We start from the raw sequence: 27,114 nt of genomic DNA, 5'->3' as shown, positions 1-27,114 counted from the left end.
CTCAGGTTACAAAGCTAGTATCTGGTGAAGATGAATTTTTTTTTTTAAGCTGTATTTTGAATCCACACTTCTCTGATTCCAAAGCCTGGATTCTTTACCACCATAGTATTTTGCCTCAGTTTATTTTCTTGTTTTGAGTAGTATTTTTTTTTAGGATGTGGGAGAAAATCATTTACATTTCTTTTCTTCTTTTTACTGAGGTATACTGAAAGCTATTCTGATGATTCAAGTATGGAAGATTACCCAGACCCACAGGTAAGCCAGATATTTAATGAACCAACTTTGATTTTTAGAAAATCATTTTGAATCCTCCTCAGAAAAGACCAGTAAGGAATAGAGTTAGAGACTTTGAACATCTTCATTAGTAAATAATTGAATATTTCTGTGTGGAGCATTGAACTCATGGATTGGCCATCCTTCCAGTATTTGTGTGTATAGCCTGTTACACAGGGAAAAAGAAGGGAAGAGAATGGCCAGAAAAGTCATGATGATATCGTTATATTTGATCTAGTTGAATTGATAGGATAATAATTGCCTACCAGCTCATTTTCATACTTCGATGTTTTAGAAACAACCTTTCTTATTTGGTTTTATTTGCCAAGTATAAATTTGTACATTAACCTGGAATGGAGGGGGTACATCTTTTTGAATAGTAAATGTTTGTGAAGTATTGTATTGTGAGCACATGTATTTTCTGACTGTAATTGTTTTGGGAAAAGGTATTGAGAAGAAAATATAGAAAACTTAATACATGGAATCAAATTTTCATGAGTGCCTATTGAGTAATTTATGCTAAAATCATGTTTCCACCAGTCAGCAAATCATATGAACAGTTCGCTGCTGTCCTTGTATCGGAAAGGAAATCCGGATTCTGTTTCAAGTACTCCTGAGATGGAACAAAAAGAATCCATTACTTCTCCACCACGGATAACTTCCAGAACAGGCTCCATTCCTTCAAAGGCCCCTGCTGGAGGTTCTGAAGGAGGATGGTTTATTGACAAAACCCCGGGTAGAAAGAAGGACAGTTTTTTCTCGGATCTATCAGATGAGAAGTGTAATGATAAGAAGCCGATCTCTGAGATAGAGGTATTTTTTATGCTGGCATTTTAGCCTCTTGTAGTTGGAATACATTACACCCTTTTCATTGAATGTAACACCATGTAGATTCTTGTGTTTTATAAAAGGCTTACAAACTTGAGATAGAATTTGCTCACTTCCCACTATGGTCATCATTTTCATCTTGGTCCAAGCTTCTACTCTTTCTTCCCTTAACTTTTGAAATAACCTTCAATTGCTTCTGTGTTTGATCCCCTAGTTTATTCTACACACAGAGATCATTTTTTTACGAGTTAAGTCTGATGATTGTCCTTTTATTAAAAACCCTCCAGTGGCTTCATTCAGTCTTCAGTCAGAGATCTTGCAGTTGGCAGCCCTGCCTGACTTGGCTCCATGCTGTCTGTTTAATCTTATCTCCTGCTCCCCTCCTCTCCCACCTCCCAAGTTTGGCCTCAGCCACAACTGGGCTTCTTGCTGTTTCTGAATATGCTGACCCTTCTCTCATTTGGGACAGTCACACTTGTACTTTCTGTTTGGAACATCTTTCCCGAGATTCCTGTGGCTTACTCTCTCATTTCTTCTTTTAATTTTTATATTGATTCTTATTCTTGGCTGCACCGTGCAGCATGTGGGATCTTAGTTCCCCCACCAGGGATCAATCAAACTGTGCCCCTTTGTTGGGAGTTCGGAGTCTTCACTACTGGACCACCAGGGAAGTCCCACCATCATTTCTTCACATCTTGTTTCACTTGTGATCTTCCCGGAGGCCTTCCCAGACATGTAAAATAGCGCATCGTTGGATATTCTGTTTCCTAACCCTACTTTTTTCAAGTAATTAAAAAAATCACTATATTTTAAGTATTTAAAATGACTGTTTGTATAATTGTTTTTGGGTTGTTGTATAAGAATGGCAACTCCAAGAGAGGAGGGGCTTTGTTTAATAATGTGTCCCTGGCTAAAATATGTCTAGCGTGAAGTTGTTAGTTTGTGAATTAGTGCCTGATAAACTTCCCGAGTTGTTTTTATTAGTGAAAGTGAAGGAGTAACTACCTCTGGTGTGCATCACAGAGAATTGATGATTGTAGACAGAAGGGAGGGTAGCTGCTAAAACATCTGTGTGGTTTATTTTCAGTTTAGGATGATACTTTGAGGGATCCAACATAAATAGATATACTATGAAAATGGATAAAATAAATAGATACTTAAAATAATTTTCTTTTAATTAATTAAAAAAATATTTATTTAGCTGCTCTGGGTCTTAGTTGCAGCATGCAAATTCTTAGTTGTGGCATGTGGGATCTAGTTTTCTGATCAGGGATCAAACCCAAGCCTCCTGTGTTGGGAGCAAGGAGTCTCAGCCACTGGATGACCACGGAAGTCCCTTTTTTTATCTTTTTAAATTGGAATATACCATATATAAAAAAAGTAAAGCTTGATGGACTGTTGCAGAGTGAGCACATCGGACATCATTCTTACTTGATTCCTTTAATGCCTGGCAGAGAGGGGGTTTCAGGTAATCTGTCTCCCAGTAGAGTGGCTGCTTGGGCTCTGGGTCTCGCTGTCTGGTATGGGAAATGTTAGCTGCCTGTGTCTGTTGAGCTGTTGAAATGGAGCTAGTGCTAATGAGGAATTGAATTTTTAATTTAAATGTAAAAACTATCAGTCAGTTTAGTTATTAGGAAACTTCTGCGTATATTTTAAATAACTTGGGTATGTGAATATACTTTTTCAGCTGTAGATTTTATAAAATATAAACACATCAAGTATTTCTCGTGAAAATTTTTTGTCTGAATTAAGATGTGCAGTAGATATAAAGTATCCACTGGACTTTGACAGCTTATTGTAAAAACAGTGTAAAACATTTTATTAATAATTCTTAAACTGACTATATGTTGATACTGTTTTGAATATATTTAGTTAAATAAACTAGATTATTATTTTCTTAAAAAATACTTCCACTTATTTTTTCCCTTTTTAAATGTGGCTGCTAGAATATTTGGGCTTCCCTGGTGGTGCAGTGATTAAGAATATGTCTGCCAGTTCAGGGGACATGTGTTCAGTCCCTTGGTCGGGAAGATCCCCTGGAGTAGGAAATGACAACACACTCCAGCATTCTTGCCTAGGAAATCCCATGGACAGAGGAGCCTGGTGGGCTATAGCCCACAGGGTCATAAAAGAGTCAGACATGACTTAGCAACTAAACAATGACAACTAGAATATTTAAAATCTCATGTGTGGGTGGTATTATGTTTCTCTCGGGTGATGCCATTCTAAGTGGTTTTCAAGCACCAAGCTCTTTGATTTGGCGAAGCCTCTCCCCTCTGCTTTTGAATTATTAATAGGCCTTTTCCAAATCTATTTACTTTGTCTTTAAAGAACATTATTATTGTTGGCAAGGTCAAGGACAAAGCTCGACTTTTATGTTAAATTATATGGCTGTCAGAGCAGCTTTCTAGTCATATTTAATTTAGTGATTGATTAGACATCAGGTGAGTACCAACTACGTAAAAGGCTCAGTGAGGAATAAAAGATGAATGCTGTTATCTGAACTCCAGAAGCACACAACTCAGTGAGGAAGAAATAACATAGACAGGTGAGCCACTCATTTACAAGCAGATTGTATAGGCTCTGCCACAGTTGCAAATTCAGTGTTCTGAGAGTGTGAAGAAGAGATTAATTCTATCTAGAAGATTCTGGAAAGGTTTTTCAGGTTTTAGGAAGTAAACTGAGCATTAAGGTTGTGGAAAAGGACATCCCCAGCAGAGGTCACCCTTAAGCTAAAATGTTGGGAATAGCTAATGGGTGAAAGTACCAGGGTTGAAATGTATTTTTATTTATTTATTTTTTAGTAATGCCCCCCCCCCCCTTTAAATGGCCTAGTTCCAAGCATGACACGTTTAATTTTTTTTCCTCAGAATTCAAAAGATTCTTCTCTTCTGGAGAGTAACAAAAAAAGAAAAGGCAAGCTAAACAGCAAAGGAGGCAAAAAGAAGAAAGAAGATCTTCAGGAAGTAGATGGGGAAATAGAAGCTGTCCTGCAGAAGAAAGGTGAGATGGAAGTCTTGTGGGTGGCGGCGGCTGTGTTTGCTTTGAGCGAGACATTGTGATTCCAAGCTCTTTGGCCTGGGGAACCTCCTACGTGTGGAGACATTTACTAGAAAATATTTCAGTGTCTAATGGACCTTTGTTTATGTAAAGATTATTCAGTATAGTTCTGAGTCGCTACTGAATCACTAATCTTTTCACCTCCTCCTTTTTTGTTTACCAGCTAAAGCCAAGGGGCTAGAATTACAGATCTCCAGTGTGAAGTTCGAAGACGTCGGTGGCAATGATACAACATTAAAAGTTAGTTCAGATTCAGAATTTCTACCTCAAATGGGTATATTGCCAATCAAATAAGGCCTTCAAATAAGGTATTCAATAAGGTATTCAAATAACGCCTTCCTCTTTGTATCTAATAGGAACTGAGTCTAGAAAAGGAGGCCAGGAAAGTGAGAAGGGCAAGCCTGACTTGTCCCCTTCAGGGTCATGAGGGATACAAGAAACATATCTTCAGTTTTTTCACCATTTTAGCTACAGTGTGCATAAGATACTTGCTTTATCAGGAGTAGCACTTTAACAGTTGTAATGGTTAGTGTTTTTTTGTGTTTACTCTGTTTCAGTTACTATGCTAGTTACTATTCATTCTTTCTGCAAGGTAGGTATTATTACCCTTTGGAGATGGAAGCTCACAGAGGGGTTATTGCTAATGCCTCATGACAGTTACCAGAACAGGATTCAAACTCAGGTGTAAGTCTAAAACCTGTCTACTGCATGTTGCTGCTCCAAAGAACAGGTCCTTTCATTCCACATTGGTTCATTCCCTTTGGGGCTGTGAAGGACATGGTTCTGTTTATTCCTACAGGAGGTCTGCAAGATGCTCATACACATGCGTCACCCAGAGGTGTACCACCACCTGGGCGTCATACCCCCACGTGGAGTTCTTCTTCATGGACCACCAGGCTGTGGGAAGACATTACTTGCACACGCGATTGCTGGGGTGAGGTTTACTGACGTTTGTTTGCTTTTGTTCTTTTGTTATTTGTTTTTATTTTTTCTCATTGGTCAACTTGAGCCAGACTTGGCGTATTTTCAGGAGGACTGATCCCTTCATTCTTTTCATGCTGCTCTTTGTGAGATTTTTTTTTTTTTTAATGTATCCAATTATATGGCAAGGGTCGGGTGGGAAGCCAAATAATATAAACAACCCATTTTTTTAACCCATAGTTCTTGTTTTAGTTTTAGTTCTTACCCATTGTTTTAGTTCTTGTTTTTAGTCACTGTTCTTTCCGTTTAAGCTAGTGGTTTTCAAGAGCAATAAAATTAAACTGGAGGATCATATTTTACATAGAACCAAATTTATTCAGAATTTGCATCCAGAGTCATGTTTTTATCCTTTTTAGTGTAAAAATGTCCTTTCTTAAATGGTGATAATAGATACTCAGTTGGCAAAATAAAAAGTTAGCAATTTTCATTTTAGCCCCATCAGGTTTCTTGGAAACTGTAAAATGCAAAATGTCCAAGTAAGTTTAGTTTGAAGAGGAGCACACTGTCAGTCGTTAATAGATAGTGTGCTTTGAAAGAAAATTGTTTTTCTAGAAGAAATTGATAGATTTGCCTCATTTATTCATTTGTTAAATAAATCTTTTGTGTGACTATTTCGTGCCAGACATTGAGATATAGTGATAAGTACAAGAAACTCAGTTTTTATCCAAAAGGGGTTTTTTGATCTAATACACGAGACGCGTTAAACTGTCTTTTACACAAATAAGTGTTGCTTCATGGTTACGATTACACTGAGTGGGAGACAGAAGCAGTGCAGAATGCCATGTGGTGTGTTGTTGGTATGCTGCCTTTACCCACGTTAAGAATTAGGGTTAAAGAGAATATCATTGAGGAAGTGAAATTTAAAGATAGTCAGAAGAATAGTAGGGTTTAGGATGGGTTGTTGCCAGTTATATTGGTGGGACAGTGGTAGTTTCTCTTCCTTTAAGAATCTGCCTCCTCTGACTTGTTACTGGCTATTTCTCTGGGTTTCTTTGGTGGAGAAATGCCAGTAGGGTGTGTGGAAAATGACTGTGTCACAACTCCCTGCTGTTTCATATCCAGCAGATAAATAACAGATTTGTTTTGGCTCAGCTCTAAGTAAGGCAAATATATTTCTTAAGATTCAAGACCCTTTATTCAGAAGAGATAATAACAGTTTTATGATATCTGTAAAGTAAAAATAAGTCGAAAGTATCCAGTCAATGTGTTTGGATAAAATTTCAGATTTTTAAGTAATGTTTTTCATTGGAACAGTACAAAAAGATACGACGTTCCTCAGAAAATTGGTCATTTAAAAAATGTAATTTTGAGAGAGGGACTGAGTAAAGAAAAAGTAGGTAAGTGAAACTTTGAAAATTTAGTCATTTTTTAATATATTTATGCATAGGAACTTGATCTTCCAATTCTCAAAGTAGCTGCTACAGAGATTGTATCTGGAGTGTCTGGAGAATCCGAACAGAAGCTAAGAGAACTATTTGAACAAGCTGTGGTGAGTCAGCTAATGACTATAATGTCAGGTTGTCAGATTGTATAAGGCTATATGGAAGTTCTTGTTTTCTTTAAGGTTGGTATCTGTTAACATGTTCACTGGCTATTCTTTTCTAAACGTAGTAATTTGTTCCTCATGATGGCTAAATGTTTAAAGTAGATTAATTGATAGATTGTCGGGTAAAATAATCTGTTTAATCTGAAAATAACATAATTGGTGAGAAGTTCTGACTGTCATACCTGATAGCGATATGCTAAAAATAGATTATCCTTGTGATATTTTTTTTTTATTCTGATTATAACTCATTAAAATTTGGCTGCTTAAGAACTTCTGAGGAAGATGACATTTGTATTCCATTGAAGTTTTATTTTCAGTATAGTGTTACGGGTAAATGTACTTCCAAGTTAGAAACAGAGGTTCAAGTCCTTAGGCCACTGCATACTAATTGTGTAATCTTGGGCAAGAGATTTAACCACTCTTAACCCTGAGTTTCCTTACTAGCAAATAATACTGATCAAATCTCATGGGGTTGTTGATTGTATTAAAGGGTTTATGTAAATTTTTAATGTAGTGTCTAACACATAGCAAAAGCCATGTAAATACTGGCTATGACATCATGCTCCTTTGACCAGTCACTAGTCATCACTGTGGTTAAGAAGTTAAAAATACTGATAAGTTTAATTTTGCATTGTCATCATATGCGTCCCAAATACATTGGGACTGGTGAATATGGCCAGTGCGTCTGAAATGCAAAGCTGAGAAGATAAAGTATATTTTACCAGTACTTGAAAATGTTTTTTTAAATAGTAAGAAAGTAGCAAAATTTGTTACCTAGTACAAGCTCTGTATTGCTTGCTGTGGCAGGTCAATAAATTAACAAGTAGTTGGGGCTGCTGCTGCTGCTGCTGCTAAGTCGCTTCAGTCGGTCCGACTCTGTGCGACCCCATAGACAGCAGCCTACCAGGCTCCCCGTTCCTGGGATTCTCCAGACAAGAACACTGGAGTGGGTTGCCATTTCCTTCTCCAATGCATGAAAGTGAAAAGTGAAAGTGAAGTCACTCAGTCGTGTCTGACTCTTTAGCGACCCCATGGACTTCAGCCCACCAGGCTCCTCTGTCCATGGGATTTTCCAGGCAAGAGTACTGGAGTGGGGTGCCATTGCCTTCTCCAGAAGATAGACTGCTGCTGCTGCTGCTAAGTCGCTTCAGTCATGTCCGACTCTGTGCGACCCCATAGACGGCAACCCACCAGGCCCCCCCGTCCCTGAGATTCTCCAGGCAAGAACACTGGAGTGGGTTACCATTTCCTTCTCCAGTGCATGAAAGTGAAAAGTTAAAGTGAAGTCGCTCAGTTGTGTCCGACTCCTAGCGACCCCATGGACTACACCCCACCAGGCTCCTCCGTCCATGGGATTTTCCAGGCAAGAGTACTGGAGTGAGGTGCCATTGCCTTCTCCGGAAAATAGACTAGTGTCCCCCAAACCATCCTCCCTGGGTTAGAATATAGGTTTTTTTAATTCCAAAAAGGAGAAGGGCTAAAGTCCTTGTTCCAGTCAGACTCCAGAGGGAATGTGTTCATTTCTTCCTTCCTGTAGTCATTCACAGGTGGGCCTGGTCAGGATGTTTCCTGTGAGCCAAACATAGACTGGCATTAGAAAAGCTGTGGGCATGTACAGAAGGTGCAGTGGAGGGTGGGAAGGATACTCTGCAGAGCACAGCTACATTCTTTAAGGCGTTACCTGTTTTCCAAAATGAGCTTGATTTGTTTGTTAACTGGCGTACAACAGAAAGACAGGTAACCACATTTGTGTTTATGGTGAAGACAATGATGAATGAGGATAAAAGTGACAAAGGGAAAAATTAGTTATTAGTTCTGTGCTTATCTAGCTCTGAACCAGTGCTATGCTGGTACGATGCATAACAGCCGGTACTTAATAAACATATGGTCTAGTACCCCTCTTTTCCAGTCTCCCCATTTCCTGGTGAAAGTCGGTACAATAAGACATGTGTAAACTGCTTTCTTTAGGGTAGTTCTTTTGGTGAATGGTCTCTGAACTTTAAGATTGAAAAATACATATATACTTAACCACACCTGTATAGGGGATACATTTACATTTATGATTTTTTTTTCTTATTTCTAGTCAAGTGCACCATGTATCCTCTTTATTGATGAAATTGATGCTATTACCCCCAAAAGAGAAATTGCTTCAAAAGATATGGAGCGAAGAATTGTAGCCCAGCTCCTAACCTGCATGGACGGTGAGTTTGAAACAGTGAATTCACTTTAAGATAATGTTTTTTTTTTTAAATATTGTAAGATGTGAAGATATGAAATATTTAAGTAGCATAAAACTTAGAGTACAAAGCAGAAATCTTTTTTCATAAAAAATTATATCATTAATTTTTGGAGTATGTCTTATTATTTATTTTTAACACATTTACACACATATATAAATACACTAAAATCTTGTGTTGCTTTGTCCAATACTGTGCACCACACACACTATTCTATACTCTTTGTATCTTAATAATATCTTGGAAATGTTGCCATTTTAAAAAAAAATTTCATTTTTAATTGATGATTGGTTTACAACATTGGTTTGATTTCTGTCATACATCATCATGAATTAACCATAGGTGTACATATGTCCCCTCCCTCCTACCTTCTGCCCAAATGTTGCCATTTTAATCCATTTATATCTACCTCTTTTTAATTGCTGCTTGGTATCCTTTAGAATAAATTCATTATATTGTACTTAAATATTTCCATTTGATGGATATTCAAGTTGTTTTGATTTTTGCTTTACAGTGAACTGTAAGGGATATCCTTAAATGGGCCTTTTTGGTACACATAAATTTTTCTAAGATGAAGTAATGGTTAAAGATTACACATTTAAAATTGTTATAAGAAATGGCAAATTGCTTTCCAAAAAGACTTTTCCATTTACGTCTTTACCAGTACTATTGGAGAGTCACCCTTCCTCCAGATTTTTCCCAACACTAAATTGTTTTAGTTTATGACACTCTGAGGGATGAAAAGTGGCATGTTTGTTGTTATTTGCATTTCCGTGATTACTGTTGATGTAGATCATCTTGCCATAGTTTTTGGCTTTTCATATTCTTTCCAAAATCCCTTTTTTTATCTTTTTCCCATTGATTGAATTTTTAAAAATTTGAGTGAATACTATATTTTAATATATTATAGAAACAAATCCTTTGTTAAATGTAGTACAATTCCTTCCTATCTGTAGCTTGTTTTTCAGTTTTGTTTAATGGTTTTTGGATACAAATTTGGAAGAAAGAAATCAGCACAAGTAGAACTTCTGGAACTAGATCTTACCTGCTGGAAAATAGCATATGTTTTGTGTACATAAGAAAATTTGAAATAATATGTAATTTGCATTTCTTGTGATGGTAGGTTGTAGGTTGTTTATTCTGCTGTTTTATTCTTATGTAAAATTTTCTTGGAATGTCTTAAGGCCTATGTTCTGAATTACCATCTTTTTAAATTTATTTTTTAATTGAAGGATAATTGCTTTATGGAATTTTGTTGTTTTCTGTCAGACCTCAATGAATTACCATAGTTTATTGAAGCTAATATGTTATCATAAGATGCACCATCATTTTATGTACATCTGAGAAGGAAAAAGACATAACACCAATCAGAATATGACATAATGCTTATTACATTGATAACATAAGCATTCTGATTTCAGAGATATTAAAATGTGGAAAAATGACTAAGTATAGGGATTAAGCAGACTGCTTATTACTAGAACATTACTGAAAGCTCTGTTAGTTGAGGTTTTTGGTGTGTCTCTGTGTATGTTTTAAGGTTTCCTTTTTTAAAACAGAATAGGGAAAACAGTAAACAATTCAATTTACATAGTCAGCCTGTTACTGAACTGAACTTGGATCCAGTTGCATGACGCCCAGCAAAGCCAATTTACTGACGCTGGGTTGTGGTGAAAGAAAGTACGGTGTTTATTGCACGGTACCAGGCAAGAGGAGTAGGTAGCGAATGCTTGAAAGACCCAAATCCCTGATGCTATCAGGCAAGGGTTTTTAAAGGCAGCGTTAGAGGTGAGGGTTTCAGGGTGCGTGAAATCAGCTCTTGGGACATTTTTCTGATTGGTTGGTGGCATGGTGATGTTTCGGGAATCTTAATCATCAGCCAGTCTGGGGTCTCTCTGCTTGTGGTCGGCATGTAGTCACTGTGCTCCACTGGGTAGAGGGTCTTACTTTCTATAGAACAACTCAAAGATCCCTACAGATTGTTATCTATATATCCCTTCCTGTGACTCCCTTGTTCTAATTATTAGCTGCTTGAGTTCACTTTTTAGAACTCTGGGAGGACCAGACAAGAAGCAGAGGACATGGAGGGGCTTGTACCCAGGAAAGCCCAGCAGGATCTTGCTTGGTTTCAGCCCTCCCTTTTCTTTGATACTTCTCAGTGCTGAGGGGGAACAAGAGTGAGACAAAATAGGAAATAAAGTGTTGGATAGAGGTGTCAATCATAAATTCTGCAGAGGAACTTGATTTTGGGGGGCTTGTTTCTTTCTCCCCAAATAACCTGTGACTTGTAGTCATTTTTCTTCCTACAGTTTGAGAATTTTGTAAAAACATTATTAATTCAGAGTTTATAAATCTGAAATTGTAGTAAGTTAAAACTCTTAAGTAAGTTAATATGTAACAAGATAATTAAGACCACTTTAAAAAAAATTCTAATTTTAATAACGAAACTCAGATGTAATTCTAATTACTAAGACATGTGAAGGATGTTAAAAATACCATTTGTTTATGAGAAAACTGATACACAGCTGAAGGCCAGATGCAAACTGAGTCATTGGCAAAGTATCAGCTAGAATCCGGATATTTATTTACACATACAATTAATGACCTACTCACGAATGCTTTATTTATGAGAGCTGTTACCCAAGAAACGTGTTAACTAGTTTTTTTATTAACTCTGTAAAAAGAACTGAAGCTTCATTTTTTTAAATACTCAGAAATTCATTCTTTTGGCTAATGTAACTTCAGTTTAAAAGATCAAGTCCTCTAGAAGAGGGAGAAAAGGAATGAAGTTTGTCTTATAGTGGATGGCCAATCCTAGCTGAGGTCTGATTTTTATCTTTCTAGAAGCTTTTGAAGCAACCTTTATGTTGCTAAGTATTGATTTCCTGGGGAAGGATTTTTTTCATTACTGAAGATTTAACAGATTTCCATGATTGTTCTTTTTGAATTCTGTTACTAACCCTTGCTGTGTTCAGAACTCATCACCAAGACTATATTGTCTGAGCAACATGAACTAGGAAAAGGAAGCTGACTGCTACCCTTGGTCATTGTTTCTAGCTCTGAGAATGAAAGCACCCCTGAATTAGCGGGGGAACAGCTTTGGCTCTGTGCCAGCATTAGTGCAGGAAGGGTTCAGTTATGAGAACATCTTGCTGTGACTGCAAGTTTGTAACTCATGGTGCTACCTCAGTTACGGGGTGTCACCTTGTTACCTTTGAAATATAGGTCTCTTTGTTCAGGGATCTCCTTTTGTAGCATATGAGTCTCTTTTTTTTAGCTGATTCCCTTTCTTCAGTTTTCAAAAAGTGTTAAAGAGCTTTCCTGTCTCACTTAAAGACACACCTTATGCATATTTTCTTTATTCAAAGAGTAATTACTTCTTTATTCAAAGAGTAATTACTGCCAACTAAATGCTTCTAATTGGCTTCTGTTTTGTAACCCCACCCATGTAATTGTCTCTCTGCCTCTGCCATTCACTGAAACTAATCCCAGAAAGGTCATTGACAATTACCACTGGCCACATCTTTGGGCGTGCTTTTAGCCCTCACCCCTCTGAACCCACCTCTTAAAGTTAACTGGTGGAAGGGACTCTACCGAGTAGTGCTGGCCCAGGGCAAGCACCCAGTGAGTGTTAGCAGTGGGTCTGGGAGCATCTGATACTGTTGTTACCTTGTCCTTACAGGTGTCAGCACACTTGACTTGAGTAACACACTGTCCTTCTCCTGTTCTCTGATAGCTCTCTAACACTTTCTCTTACTTGCCTCCTTTTCCCCATCCTTTAAAGAAAGATATTCCATACGGTTTCACACTTGATCTTCTTTTCTTCTTGCCCTCTCCCTACTTCCAGCTATCTCCTGTTCAGCTCATCTTTGGAAAACTTTGAAATTACATCTCTAACCTTCATTTCTGATAAACTTCCAACCCATGTTCACCGCTGCCTGCTAGATACTTGCAGGTAAGTGTCCCACGTCCCCTCATACTCAGTGGGTCCACTGGCTTCGCCTGTGGCCCTTCCTGCTGTCTGACCCGCCTTCTGTATTCCATATTTAAGGTAACAGCTTCCAGACTGAGTTGTCTTTGTCTCTTCCTTCTCTTCCTCCTTCACATTGAATCATTTGTGTAGTGCTTTTGATTTCATCTACAACTTGGACCTTGAATTGGGGTTTTCTTTTTTATTTCCTTTGTGCCTGCCTTCACTCATCTGTTACCTGATTATTGTATTCAAATCACAGCAAACTCTTGTATTTATTCCTTTTTATTCCATTCAAAATTATTATCAGAGTTATCTTTCCAAAACACACATCTTAACAGAAAAACATTTCGTGGCTTCTGTTGGCAAAAGAATGTTCTATAAACTTCCCATGACTTGACTGTTAGAGGACTTCGTTAGCCATTACCTGTGTGTGGGGCAGGGGGCGGCGTGGTTGGTGTGTAAACCTCAGTCTCTCCACTAGTCCACTCTGGTTCAGTTGTGAGAAATAATGCTTGTGGAAGGCACACTTTAGGCCCTGTATTCTGTCCATGAATAAAAATCTGTGACTAGATTAGTTGCCAGAGCAACTGGAGGCTATGTTGTATTCCCCCGTCTCAGTGCCACGAGTGTGTTTGAGATACTTACTACTGTGTCTTGCCCAGACTTCCTGATGGTGGACCACTCTCCCTGTCTAAACATGGTACAGCTGTTTGTACCTCTGTGCTTTCACTCATTCTCTTTCTTCCATGTACGATTTCATTAGCCTATGTTTCCTTGTTAATAGCCTATCCACCCTTTAAGCCTTTTTGGAATGTTACCTGCTCCCTAAGTTCTTCCTGATTCTTCAGTCTGAATTCATAATATCTTCCATTGTATCACTGCAGTGCTTTGTTTATACTTCAGTTCAGTTCAGTCGCTCAGTTGTGTCCAACTCTTTGCAACCCCGTGAATCACAGCACGCCAGGCCTGCCTGTCCATCACCAACTCCCAGAGTTCACTCAAACTCAGGTCCATCGAGTCAGTGATGCCATGCAGCCATGTCATCCTCTGTCATCCCCTTCTTCTCCTGCCCCCAGTCCCTCCCAGCATCAGGGTCTTTTCCAATGAGTCAACTCTGCACATGAGGTGGCCAAAGTATTAGAGTTTCAGCTTCAGCATCAGTCCTTCCAATGAACACCCAGGACTGATCTCCTTTAGGATGGACTGGTTTGATCTCCTTGCAGTCCAAGGGACTCTCAAGAGTCTTCTCCAACACCACAGTTCAAAAGCATCAATTCTTCAGCACTCAGCTTTCTTCACAGTCCAACTCTCACATCCATACATGACCACTGGAAAAACCATTAAGTGAAGTGAAGTCACTTAGTCGTGTCCGACTCTTTGCGACCTCATGGACTGTAGCCTATCAGGCTCTTCCGTCCGTGGGATTTTCCAGGCAAGAGTACTGGAGTGGATTGCCATTTCCTTCTTCAAGAAAAACCATAGCCTTGACTAAGTGGACCTTGGTTGGCAAAGTAATATCTCTGCTTTTCAATATACTATCTAGGTTGGTCATAACTTTCCTTCCAAGATGTAAGCGTCTTTTAATTCATTGCTGCAGTCACCATCTGCAGTGATTTTGGAGCCTCAAAAAATAGTCTGACACTGTTTCCACCGTTTCCCCATCTATTTCCCAGGAAGTGATGGGACCGGATGCCATGATCTTCGTTTTCTGAACATTGAGCTTTAAGCCCACTTTTTCACTCTCCTCTTTCACTTTCATCAAGAGGCTTTTTAGTTCTTCTTCACTTTCTGCCATAAGGGTGGTGTCATCTGCATATCTGAGGTTATTGATGTTTCTCCCAGCAGTCTTGATTCCAGCTTGTGCTTCTTCCAGCCCAGCGTTTCTCATGATGTACTCTGCATAGAAGTTAAACAAGCAGGGTGACAATATACAGCCTTGACGTACTCCTTTTCCTATTTGGAACCAGTCTGTTGTTCCATGTCCAGTTCTAACTGTTGCTTCCTGACCTGCATGTATACTTACTGTGCTTCAAATAGATTGAGTTGCTTGAGGACAAAGTTTGTATTTTCCTCACATCTTTCACGTATTGCTGCTGCTGCTGCTAAGTTGCTTCAGTCGTGTCCGACTCTGTGGGACCCCATAGACGGCAGCCCACCAGGCTCCCCCGTCCCTGGGATTCTCCAGGCAAGAACACTGGAGTGGGTTGCCATTTCCTTCTCCAATGCATGAAAGTGAAAAGTGAAAGTGAAGTTGCTCAGTCGTGTCCAACTCTTAGTGACCCCATGGACTGCAGCCCACCAGGCTTCTCCATGCATGGGATTTTCCAGGCAAGAGTACTGGAGTGGGGTGCCATTGCCTTCTCCGTTTCACATATTAGGCATTTAATAAATGGTAAATGTTAAATGTTATGTTTTATATTCATATATATAATATATAATTGTCATTGTGTAATACTTTCTCTCTAACCACTTAATAACTTGGATAACATTAGTACCCTTAGTGTCAAGTGTCTTGTTCACCACTCATCCTCTGTCTGGTTCTTACTAGATCTGAATAATGTGGCTGCTACAGCTCGGGTCCTAGTCATTGGAGCTACCAACCGACCAGACTCCTTAGACCCTGCTTTGAGACGTGCAGGAAGGTTCGACCGAGAAATATGCCTAGGTATCCCAGATGAAGCGTCCAGAGAAAGGTATACTCTTAGAGAATGAAATTTGTATGCCACTATGTCATCTGAACTGCGTGTTTTGAAAATGAGGGGTGAGAAATGCCATGAAGCCTTCTTTCTCTCTGATCTCTTTCTTTATGTGCCAATGAAATTGATTTGGAAAGGAAAAAGCCCACATTAAATTAATGCTTAAGAAAACAATTTACTCACTAATACGGCGGTGGTTTCAGGCTGCTTTTCCAGTAGTGATAATGGACTTCTGTCCACACTCATTTGTCTGATCTTATTAACAATGTCTTTTGTTTTTTAGGTGGCTGTCAGCCTAGGGAGAGTGTTTAGAGCTATGGAATAGTGCTCATTGGTTCACATGTGGGTTAAATCTGAGTACCGTATTTTAACCTGTTGCACTAATCTGCCTAAAACTATAAGCTCCCTGACAGATAATTAAGGGGCAGCCAGAGAGTTGGGAACTGTCTGTCTGCTGTAAGACCACCTTTTCCTAGTGATTGGGTTTGAATGTCCACAGAGCAGAGAGGTGTCCACCAGCATCTCAATAACAAAAATATCTGGGGAGGCACTGTTCAGGCAGTGGAGTAAAGGAAATCTAGTAAAGAAGTGTTCTGAAATACTGTATTTATAATGACTTTCAGCTTAAGTTCATGACACTAAATTGCTGCACACGCTTACTAGCAGCTTTTAGGGAAAGTGGTATATAGTGAAAGGATAGGCATGGGGACAGGGAAGACGGGTAGAGATGAACAGGAGACTTCATGAGTGCTGAACACAAAACTGACCAGAAGACACTGGGCAGGAGAAAGCATTAGGAAGAAGAGGTCATCCTTCCCTTCTTGCTAATACTTAATGTGGCTTCAGCTTTTGACTGATTGGCAGTTGCTTCCTCAGCTGTTGTATTCAGCGTCATCTATAGGTATGCTCATTGTGTTCTCACGTGTATTAATATAATCTTTAAACGGTTACTCAACTATTCAAGTTAAGTTGTTTGTATTTACTTAGGAAACGTGTATTAAGCATATAGTATATGTATACTAATGGGATAGGTAATGTAAGGAATATAAAGAATTCTAAACCCTTGCTTTTAGGATGTTTACGATACTGAAAGAAAAATAAGGCCTGTATCCTTTATCAAATCTTTTTTTTGGTTAAGTGTCAAACTTCATCATAATAGAGACATAGACACAGTAAAGCCCACCATCCCTACTAGATAAAATTGTTCCTTGATCCACTCACTATTCCATCATCAGTCGAGTCCTTAAAGGGCTTTCCTAGGTAGTCATTTTTGAAAATATTTAAGCCTACAGAAAAGTTGAAAGAATAATACAATAAATATATGTATGTTTAGCTGAATTTACCACTTGTTAACATTTTGCTATGTTTGATTTCACTCTTTATGTAAAAACATCATGTGTGTATGGGTGTGCGCATGTGTATATATCTTTATTTTTTGCCAGCCCACATGAAGGATAGTTGAAGAAATTATGATACTTTAGCTGTAAATACTTCTGTGTAACTATACCATTTTCCACAGTAAATAAACTTAACACTGATAATAATATTACTCAGTACAATCTATTCTGATTTTCCCAGTTGCCCCCAAATGTCCATTGTTCTTTTAATCTTTCATTTTTTTAAAACCTAGAATAAAGGAACAAACCTGCCATGTAGTTGGCATGTCCCTTTAATCTCCTTTAAAAAGCCTTTAGTCATTAGATATGGACATATTTATAGTTGACATGACATAATGCCTGGGATTTGCATTAAAACACTCCAGAGGGAAAAAAAAGTAGGGGATAAATAAGACTGTGAAAATGTTGTATACTAATTATACTAGTATACTAGTATACACATGTATACTAATTAAATAATTTTCTATTAAAGAAAAAAAAATGTTGATAATTATTGAAACTGAGTGATTAAAAACATGAGGGTTCATTATGGTGACAGTTTTAAAGCATATATTTGTAAATTCTCGGTCCTCCTCTTAGTGGGAGGTGGGTCTGTGTCTCCTCTTCTTGAATCTGGGCTGAGTGACCCATCAGTCAATACAGAATAGGGGAACTGATGCTACGGGACTTTTCTTCCAGGGCTAGCTGATATGCTGTAGACAGTGTAGAGCTCAGTTTCTGAGTCCAGGCCACCTGCTCCAGCCTCTTTACTCAATTGTCTTAAAACTGGAAATCTCTTAATGGTAGTTTTCTCCTCCTTTGGAGTTTCCATGTCAGTGTTAGTCTCTCAGTTGTGTCTGACTCTTTGCGACGCCATGGACTATAGCCCACGAAGCTCCTCTGTCAGTGGGGATTCTCCAGGCAAGAATACTGGTGTGGATTGCCATTCCCATCTCCAGGGGATCTTCCCAACCCAGGGATTGAACCCTGGTCTCCTGCAGGCAGATTCTTTACCATCTGAGGAGTTTCCATAGTATGATGACCAAAGTTACATTTTTTTAGGAGTAGACTGTTAATGAAAAAGGATGATATTTATTTTATGTTAGTAGCTATTTTTTCTTTAACATTCTAAATTTCTTAGTATTCTTATGCATAGTAGCAAATCAGATCTGTGTTTTGAGGAAGTAGTTCTTTTTTTTTTAATTTATTTATTTTTGGCTGTGCTGGGCTTCGTTGCTGCTCAGGCTTTTCTCTACTTGTGGTGTGCAGGCTTCTCGTTGCTGTGGACTTTTTTGTTGTGGAGCAGGGGCTCTAGGTTGTGGGCTTCAGTAGTTGCAGCCCATGTGCTGAGTAATTGCAGCTCCTGGGCTCTAGAGCACAGGCTCAGTATTTTTGGCACATGGGCTTAGTTGCTCCACAGCATGTGGAATCTTCCCAGATCAGGGATCCAACCTGTGTCTCCTGCATTGGCAAGCAGATTCTTTACCACCAAGCCACCAGGGAACCCCAGGAAGTAGTTCTATAATGAACTTTTTCTTCACTCCTACTATTTACAGTATCCAAGTGAAAATTTTCATTTATAAGTAATGTTCATCTGCTTCTCTTCTGTTCACTTACATGATCCCAAGGGGTGTTTCTATAACTTATTGTCCAGTAGCTTGACATACTAAACTATTTGTTTCTCTTACACATTTGGAAATTTCACAACATGTTATTTTGTCCAGGTTAATGTATAATATCACAATATCTAAATAATAATAATCAACATTTATTGGGAACTTACTATGCATCAGCCAGTGTTCTGGCACCTTTGCATATATTCACCTAACATCCCTATGATTAAGTGCTATTATAATTATACTTAACAGATGAGAAAACTAAAGCACAGAAATGAAGTAACACAGAGTGGCAGAGCTGACTTCAAACTGAGGTGGTCTGGTATCAGACCTTTTGTCCAGAATATCTTTACTATTTTTAAATTTTATTCAGTATTGCCAGAAATTATTTTAAGTATTCCTTTAGTGGTAATAGACTTCCCTGGTGGCTTAGACAGTAAAGCATCTGTGTGCAATGTGGGAGACCCAGGTTTGATCCCTGGGTCTGGAAGATCCCCTGGAGAAGGAAATGGCACCCCACTCCAGTACTCTTGCCTGGAAAATTCCATGGACTGAGGAGCCTGGTAGACTACAGTCCATGGAGTCACAAAAAGTCGGACACGACTGAGTGACTTCACTTTTTCACTTTTAGTGATAATAATTATCCAGAAGTCCACATTTCATTGACACATACCATGTTGCCAGTTGAGTTCAGCAAAGTTTCTCACACATGAAATACAGGGGATCAGCAGTAAATAAAGATGAAATTGGAGAAATAACTCTCCTAATATAGGATTGGGTATTAAAGTTTGTATCAGCATAACTTTTCGTGATGAATAAAGCTAATGGTTTGAGTTTAGAGGCTTTTTTTATTTTTGGCAGATGTCTGTTTAATTTACTCTAAAAGAATTTACCTTACATTCTTATAAATCATTTATCTTATTTCTTCTGTAATACTGTCAAACTCTTATAGGCAGAATATTTTTTAAAAACCTATTTTTTTATTCTATTGTCTAATACAGCAGAAATTTATAACTTAATCCCTAATAGAATAAGGTGGGATATATATTAGAGAGTTAGCATTTGTTAAATAAGTGAACTATTTGATCTTACATTATGTCTGTTAAGTGAACTGTTTGATCTTAAGTTGTGTCCATTATAATACCATTGACAGAGAAGAAAGACTTCCATAAACATATATAGTTTTTAATATTTGGCTGTGTCGAGTCTTAGTTGCAGCACTCAGTATCTTCGTTGTGTCACATGAGATCTTTATTGTTTTGGTGCGTGGACTCTCTCTAGTTATGGCCGGGGGCTCAGTAGTCACGGCGTGGGGACTTAGTTGCTCCGTGGCATGTGGGATGTTAGTTCCCCGACCAGGGATCAAATCCATGTCCCTTGCATTGCAAGGCAGATTCTACCGTCTGAACCACCAGGGGAGTCCCCATAAATATATTTGGTGACTTATTTTTACTAGTAGGTTAGGAATCTCAATTTCTTTTCCTTGTCTTTTCCACAGAATACTTCAAACTTTGTGCAGAAAACTAAGACTTCCTGAAACTTTTCATTTTCGTCACTTAGCACACCTCACGCCGGGCTTCGTTGGTGCTGACCTGATGGCACTCTGCCGAGAGGCAGCCATGTGTGCAGTCAACAGGGTCTTAATGGAGCTGCAGGGGCAGTACAAGAAAAATCCTGAGATTGAAGCTTTGCCCTCTGAAGGAGACCAGGAAGAAAGGACTGGGGCTGAACCCACTTCTAAAACACAGGTGCTTCCTATCCAGGTACCTTAAATGACCTTAAACTTTCCATTTGAATGTTTCTAATTTGTGTTAACCTTAAAAGCAGGCAGGTGTCAGTGTAGTTGAAGTTTGCGATTTTCTGTTTCCCTGGAACTGTGTCTTTAAAATAATTGTTATACCCAGTATATGTAAAATTTCCGAAGTACAAGTTTTACTTTTTTCAGTTGATTCCAAATAAATTCCCTTTGTAATAATGATTATGAGGTCTGGAGCAGGAGTTGATACACTGTGGCACGCTGTGGCCCACCTGCTTACCTCCTGTTTTTGTAAATTAAAATTCTGTTGAAGTAAATTAAAATTCTGTTGAAGCATAGGCGTGCTCATTTATTGATGTAGACTCTTGTTCTGTTTTCGTACGTGACAGCAGGATTCTCATAGGTGTCTGTACAGCAGAGAGTGCATGACTCACAAAGTCTCTGGTGTTTACTCTCTCTTTCCAGAAAATTTGTCAACTCCTGTGATAACATTGACATTTGGTTATAATTCCAGGTTATCTTTTGTTAGGCAGACTAAAATAGTCTGCTGACATAACCATATCCTTGGCCCTACTTCAACTAGGGGACAGTGCTGGGAATGTGAGGGGGATGTTTATCATCTAAGATCTGTTAAAATTTTGAGTCTTGTGAGTCATGAAAACTCAATATAACATTTATATAGCATTTTATAGCTTGAACAGGGGGATTTTATATAATTTGATCCATATAACTTTATCAAATAAATACCATTCCTGTCCCCATTTTATAGTCAAATGAAGCTTAAGAGATGGTGACTTGCCTGAGGCCACGTGGCCTCTAATTTCCAGAGCAGGGGCTTAGATCCAGGTCTTTGGTTTTCAAATCATTTGTTTCTTTCTTACTCGTTTGGAACCAAAAGGATATCTGTCAATAATAATAATAGACTTATTCCTTTTATAATAGTGCATGTAAGCTAGGATTTTTATCAAAATTCACCTGTTTCTTGAATATGTAAAAAGTGAAAATTGGAAATATGTGGTTGTTGAAATGAATATTTACCAATTGCTCATGCCCTAGTATAGTATATAAAGATTATTTTTCTTATCTTTGTTAATAGTTGATATATCTTTTCTTGACTAAATCAGAGCAAAAGAAATGACCTATATCAATGAGGAAAATTATTAAAATGTATAGAGGTTTATATACCTTACAGAAATGTTACACTAAGTGTAAACAGTAACTTTTTCAACAAGCTTTGTGGTTTTTCAGTTTTTCCCTCATTTGTTTCCTTTAAGGAAGAATTACAAAGGCTGCTGGGGTTGCTAAGGAACCAAGATCCCCTCTCAGAGGAGCAGCTTAAAGGACTGTGCATTGAGTTGAATGATTTCATTGTTGCTCTGTCATCTGTCCAACCCTCTGCCAAAAGGGAGGGCTTTGCCACTGTCCCTAATGTGACATGGGCAGATATTGGTGCCCTGGAAGACATTAGAGAAGAGCTCACCATGGCGATATTGGTAGGTGTTTCTGCCACTAAATGTTGTTGGTGTGTGTGATGCCTAAACAGCCATGCATGTGTACTGGGTTATATATCTGAATTGGCATGATGATATACTTTCTGTGATAGGTTCTCTTGTAATATTATTATTACATAATAATATATCAATTATAATAATATTATTGTATGATAATACGATAATAATCATTATTGTTTAACAACACAATGCTATTATTGTGACACCCCAATGATGGCTTTTCATTCTTCTGAGATTTGTTTTATATTTACTCTTTTGGTTGTGTTTGAATTCTATGGCACTGAGGTTTAAAGAGAAAAAGATTTAGGATTCAATGAAGAATAAATTGTTTGAGAAATACTTTCTGAGCTCAATCACACTCATTGGGATCAAAACAGTTTTAGTGCCCATGAAACTTTCGGTTAATTTTCATTTACTCTTTTCCACTTTCATGCTCCTTCATGGTTCCTTAATGATTTCCAATCCATTTCAGTTCAGTTCAGTCGCTCAGTCGTGTCCGACACTTTGCAACCCCATGGACTGCAGCATGCCAGGGCTCCCTGTCTATCACCAACTCCCAGTTTGCTCAAACTCATGTGCATTGAGCCAGTGATGCTATCCCACCATCTCATCCTCTGTCATCCCCTTCTCCTTTTGCCTTCAGTCTTTCCCAGCATCAGGGTCTTTTCAAATAAGACAGTTCTTTGCATCAGGTGGCCAAAGTATTGGAGTTTCAGCTTCAGCATCAGTCCTTCCAATGAATATTCAGAACTGATTTCCTTTAGGATGAACTGGTTGGATCTCCTTGCAGTCTACGGGACGCTCAAGAGTTTTCTCCAACACCACAGGGCAAAAGCATAAATTTTTCAGTGCTCAGCTTTCTTTATAGTCCAAGCTCACATTCATGCATGACTACTGGAAAAACCATAGCTTTGACTAGACGGACCTTTGTTGGCAAAGTAATGTCTCTGCTTTTTAATATGCTGTCTAACTTTTCTTCCAGAGAGCAAGCATCTTTTAATTTCATGGCTGCACTCACCATCTGCAGTGATTTTGGAGCCCCAGAAATAAAATCTGTCACTGTTTCCATTGTTTCCCCATCTATTTGCCATGAAGTGATGGGACTAGATGCCATGATCTTCGTTTTCTGAATTTTGAGTTTCATGCCAGCTTTTTCACTCTCCTCTTTCACTTTCATCAAGAGGCTCTTTAGTTCTTCTTCACTTTCTGCCGTAATGGTGGTGTCATCTGTATATCTGAGGTTATTGATATTTTTCCTGACAATCTTGGTTCCAGCTTGTGTTTCATCCAGTCCAGCGTTTCTCATGATGTACTCTGCATTTAAGTTAAATAAGCAGGGTGACAATATATAGCCTTGACATACTCCTTTCCCAATTTGGACCAGTCTGTTTTTCCATGTCCAGTTCTAACTGTTGCTTCTTTACCTGCATACAGATTTCTCAGGAGGCAGGTCAGGTGGTCTGGTATGCCCATCTCTTTCAGAATTCTCCACAGTTTGTTGTGATCCACACAGTCAAAGGCTTTGGCATAGTCAATAAAGCAGACATTTTTCTGGAACCTCTTGCTTTTTTGATGATCCACCAGATGTTGGCAATATGATCTCTGGTTCCTCTGCCTTTTCTGAATACAGTTTGAACATTTGGAAGTTCATGGTTCACGTACTTTTGAAGCCTGGCTTGGAGAATTTTGAGTATTACTTTGCTAGTGTGTGAGATGAGTGCAATTGTGCGGTAGTTTGAGCATTCTTTGGCATTTCCTTTCTTTGGGATTGGAATGAAAACTGACCTTTCCCAGTCCTGTGGCCACTGCTGAGTTTTCCAAATTGGTGGCATATTGAGTGCAGCATTTCCACAGCATCATCTTTTAGGATTTGAAATAGCTCCACTGGAATTCTATCACCTCTGCTTTGGAGAAGACAATGGCACCCCACTCCAGTACTCTTGCGGGGAAAATCCCATGGACGGAGGAGCCTGGTAGGCTGCAGTCCATGGGGTCGATAAGAGTCGGACACAACTGAGCAACTACCCTTTCACTTTTCACTTTCACTCATTGGAGAAGGAAATGGCACCCACTCCAGCGTTCTTGTCTGGAGAATCCCAGGGACGGGGGAGCCTGGTGGCCTTCCATCTGTGGGGTCGCACAGAGTCGGACACGACTGAAGTGACTTAGCAGCAGCAGCAGCTTTGTTTGTAGTGGTGATTCTTAAGGCCCACTTGACTTTGCATTCAGGATGTCTTGCTCTAGGTGAGTAATCATACCATCGTGATTATCTGGGTTGTGAAGATCTTTTTTGTATATTTCTTCTGTGTATTCTTGCCGCCTCCTCTTAATCGCTTCTACTTCTGTTAGGTCCGTACCATTTCTGTCCTTTATTGTGCCCATCTTTGCATGAACTTTTCCCTTAGAGGTGTGTAAATATTAAAAGAAAATACATGGAGATGATAGTGAACAGGTATCTCCTGCTGTTGACTACATGGAGTACTTCTGCTTCTGATTTCTTAAAGGGGAGCAGTGCCTAAAATTTTTATAGCCTAGAAATCTAGAGACATTTTCTAAAAATTTCCGAGTTTAAAATGTTGAAATATTGTATCTAAAATGTTCCCAGAACTTACATTTAAGTATAAATTTTTTAAGAGCAAGGATTTTAAATTTATCACCCTTTACCTCATGCTGGGAACAGAGGGAAGCACTCTATGCTAAGCCCTGTTCTTATCTTCAGGCCTCACAATCAGTGTTGAAAATAGGCATCTAGAGATAATTTGAATATGCAGTATAGAGTGGACATTTGTAACAGGTCGATGTTGGGATTGTGTTTTCCAGGCACCAGTACGTAACCCAGATCAGTTCAGAGCTCTTGGCCTGGTGACTCCAGCTGGAGTCCTCCTGGCTGGTCCTCCTGGCTGTGGGAAAACTCTGCTCGCAAAGGTATGGCATAAATCAGTGGCATGTGTTTTGTTTCTTACTATCAGGGTAATATGAATTCAACTTTAAATGTTACAATGGGATAATTTTGCATAGTTTCTATTAGAAGTTCATTTTGGAAAGACTAGCAAATTTTCTTCATGAAAGTTTCCCACTTTTATTTGAATTACAAAAGACAATATCGTTGAAAATTTAGAAAAGAAAAATTTTAATACATCAAAACCCCATCGATTTTAACAGAAATTGTATATTCTATGTATTATATTGATTTTAATGAGCATTATCACTTAGTTGTAGTTTGTAGCTAAGATTGTTTCCTGCCTTGGTATAGTTATTTATAAGTGAAATTTTTTTTTCTGCATTCCTTATTGCAGTTGTTATTTTGAAAACTTCGTTTTTTACAGTATTAACAGAAAAAATAGATAAGCAAAAGGGGAAAGCATTACTTATAATCCCCTCTTTCTTCCCTGCTAATAATTTCATTTTGTTGTTAGTCCTTCCAGATGTTATTCTCCACTTACATATCAAGATAACATACATAACTTTTACACATATATGTACAACTCTAAGATTTTTAAACATGTATTTCTCACTCAGCAATACTTCTTGAACATCTTCCCATGTCAATATACATAGATAAACATTAGTGTTCTTAATACCTGCAGAGTATTCTGCTATAAAGATGCTCTATAGTTCATGAAATGATCCCCTGTTTAAACAACACTGCATGAAACAGTCCTGTGCTGACGTTTTTGTACTTTGATGGGTAATTTTAATAGAGTGCACTCCTGAATATTTCTTTAGTGAAAAGAATGCATGCGTTCAAAGGTTTTGATCCATTACCACTCCATCAAAATACTTCGTTACCCAGGTGCATTGGATCCGTTACCAAAGTGTCTCCTAAGAAGTTTGTGCCAGTTTCTCCCCTTCCAGTAGAGTATGAGTATCTGTTTCCCCAGCACCCTGAATTAGCAGTAGCCGTTGACACTGTTTTTAATATTTGACAGTCTTATAGGTAAACATGGTTATCTTCCAGGTTTTAAGTTATGTTTTAAAAATATGGCACCCCACTCCAGTACTCTTGCCTGGAAAATCTCATGGACTGAGGAACCTGGTGGGCTGCAGTCCATGGGGTCGCTAAGAGTCAGACACGACCAAGCGACTTCACTTTCACTTTTCACTTTCATGCGCTGGAGAAGGAAATGGCAACCCACTCCAGTGTTCTTGCCTGGAGAATCTCAGGGACGGCGGAGCCTGGTGGGCTGCCGTCTATGGGGTCGCATAGAGTCGGACACGACTGAAGCGACTTAGCAGCAGCAGCAGCAGTGTGTTTTTAAAAATAATGTGTTTTATTGGCTTTTTTCTTGATGAATTGTTTGTTCATATCCTTTGTTTTCCTACTGACAGGCATGTGATTTTCTTTTAATCCCTCTTCATATAGTAAGATCTGTTATATTTGTAGTTTATCAGTATTTTGGGCCTTCTTATTTTGTTAATCATATTTTTGACACTTTTTAAGTTTTGTGGCTTTCCCTCCTGCCCCCAGTAATCATCTGGGCAGTTTTCTCGGTCTTTTGTGATTCCTACCTTCCCTTTGGAATCAAGCTTACTAGAGTCATTTTTGTTATTTGTAAACTTACATTAGTCATGGTTTTTAGTGTCTGTATAATATTCCATCTATAATTTACTTAACCCTTATCACCTTTTAAAGACATTTGGATTACTTGTAAACAAATTAAAATTGATGCCAAAAATAAATTAATTGATTAAAAATAAAATTATAGAATCAAAAAATAAAACCAATGGCATTTTTAGTAAGTTTCACAGCAGCCAAATAATTTGTGGCTCCTCAGTAAATACCAAATATCCACAGTGCCATTTGCTCATGTGTGTGTGTATACATGTAAAATTTTTTAAACTTATTTTTATTTATGTCATTAAATTTTCTTGCTTAATGCTTCTAGTATTCTTATACAGCATTGCTGTAAAGGAGTTTGGGAGCGGATGAGAATAAAGGAGGGGGTTGTTGGTCTGCGTTTTTTCACAACAGTTTTAGAAAACTTTAGCCAGAAGGAAGGTCCTGCAAGCTAATATGTGGATTCACTGGGTTGATGCAGTTCCCTGGCCTGGGTGCCTTGTCATGTTTGTTTGTTTTTGAATTGGTTATATTTGCACCTCAGGTTCTTATTAGTTACCCATTTTATGTATGATACTGTGTGCATGTCAGTTGCAATCTCCCAGTTTATCCCTCCCCTCTTATTTACATTTTTAAGAATTCCTTGACAGTTAAGTGGAAAATGGACTGGAGGAAGACAAGAGGGAAAGGAAGGTAGTCAGGG

General features: G+C 38.5%; 1 protein-coding gene across 11 annotated transcripts in view; it reads left to right on the top strand.

Moving 5' to 3' along the window:
* NVL (nuclear VCP like) overlaps positions 1-27,114 on the top strand; it is a 179,798-nt gene that overhangs the window by 12,559 nt on the left and 140,125 nt on the right. For all 11 annotated transcript variants that reach the window (XR_009729892.1, XM_061382314.1, XM_061382312.1 and 8 more), the window contains 11 exons: positions 201-255; positions 814-1,086; positions 3,972-4,104; positions 4,325-4,401; positions 4,961-5,095; positions 6,530-6,631; positions 8,772-8,889; positions 15,447-15,591; positions 20,085-20,349; positions 21,617-21,835; positions 24,674-24,778. Coding sequence is in view for 10 of the 11 variants with exons in the window: in XM_061382314.1 (XP_061238298.1) it covers positions 201-255; positions 814-1,086; positions 3,972-4,104; positions 4,325-4,401; positions 4,961-5,095; positions 6,530-6,631; positions 8,772-8,889; positions 15,447-15,591; positions 20,085-20,349; positions 21,617-21,835; positions 24,674-24,778 (1,627 nt within the window). In the remaining variant the exon portion in view is untranslated. The remainder of the gene's footprint in view (positions 1-200; positions 256-813; positions 1,087-3,971; positions 4,105-4,324; positions 4,402-4,960; positions 5,096-6,529; positions 6,632-8,771; positions 8,890-15,446; positions 15,592-20,084; positions 20,350-21,616; positions 21,836-24,673; positions 24,779-27,114) is intronic.

The sequence above is a fragment of the Bos javanicus genome, chromosome 16 (genome assembly GCF_032452875.1).
Source record: "Bos javanicus breed banteng chromosome 16, ARS-OSU_banteng_1.0, whole genome shotgun sequence".
NCBI lineage: Eukaryota > Metazoa > Chordata > Mammalia > Artiodactyla > Bovidae > Bos > Bos javanicus.
This window is presented reverse-complemented; position numbering and strand designations above follow the sequence as displayed.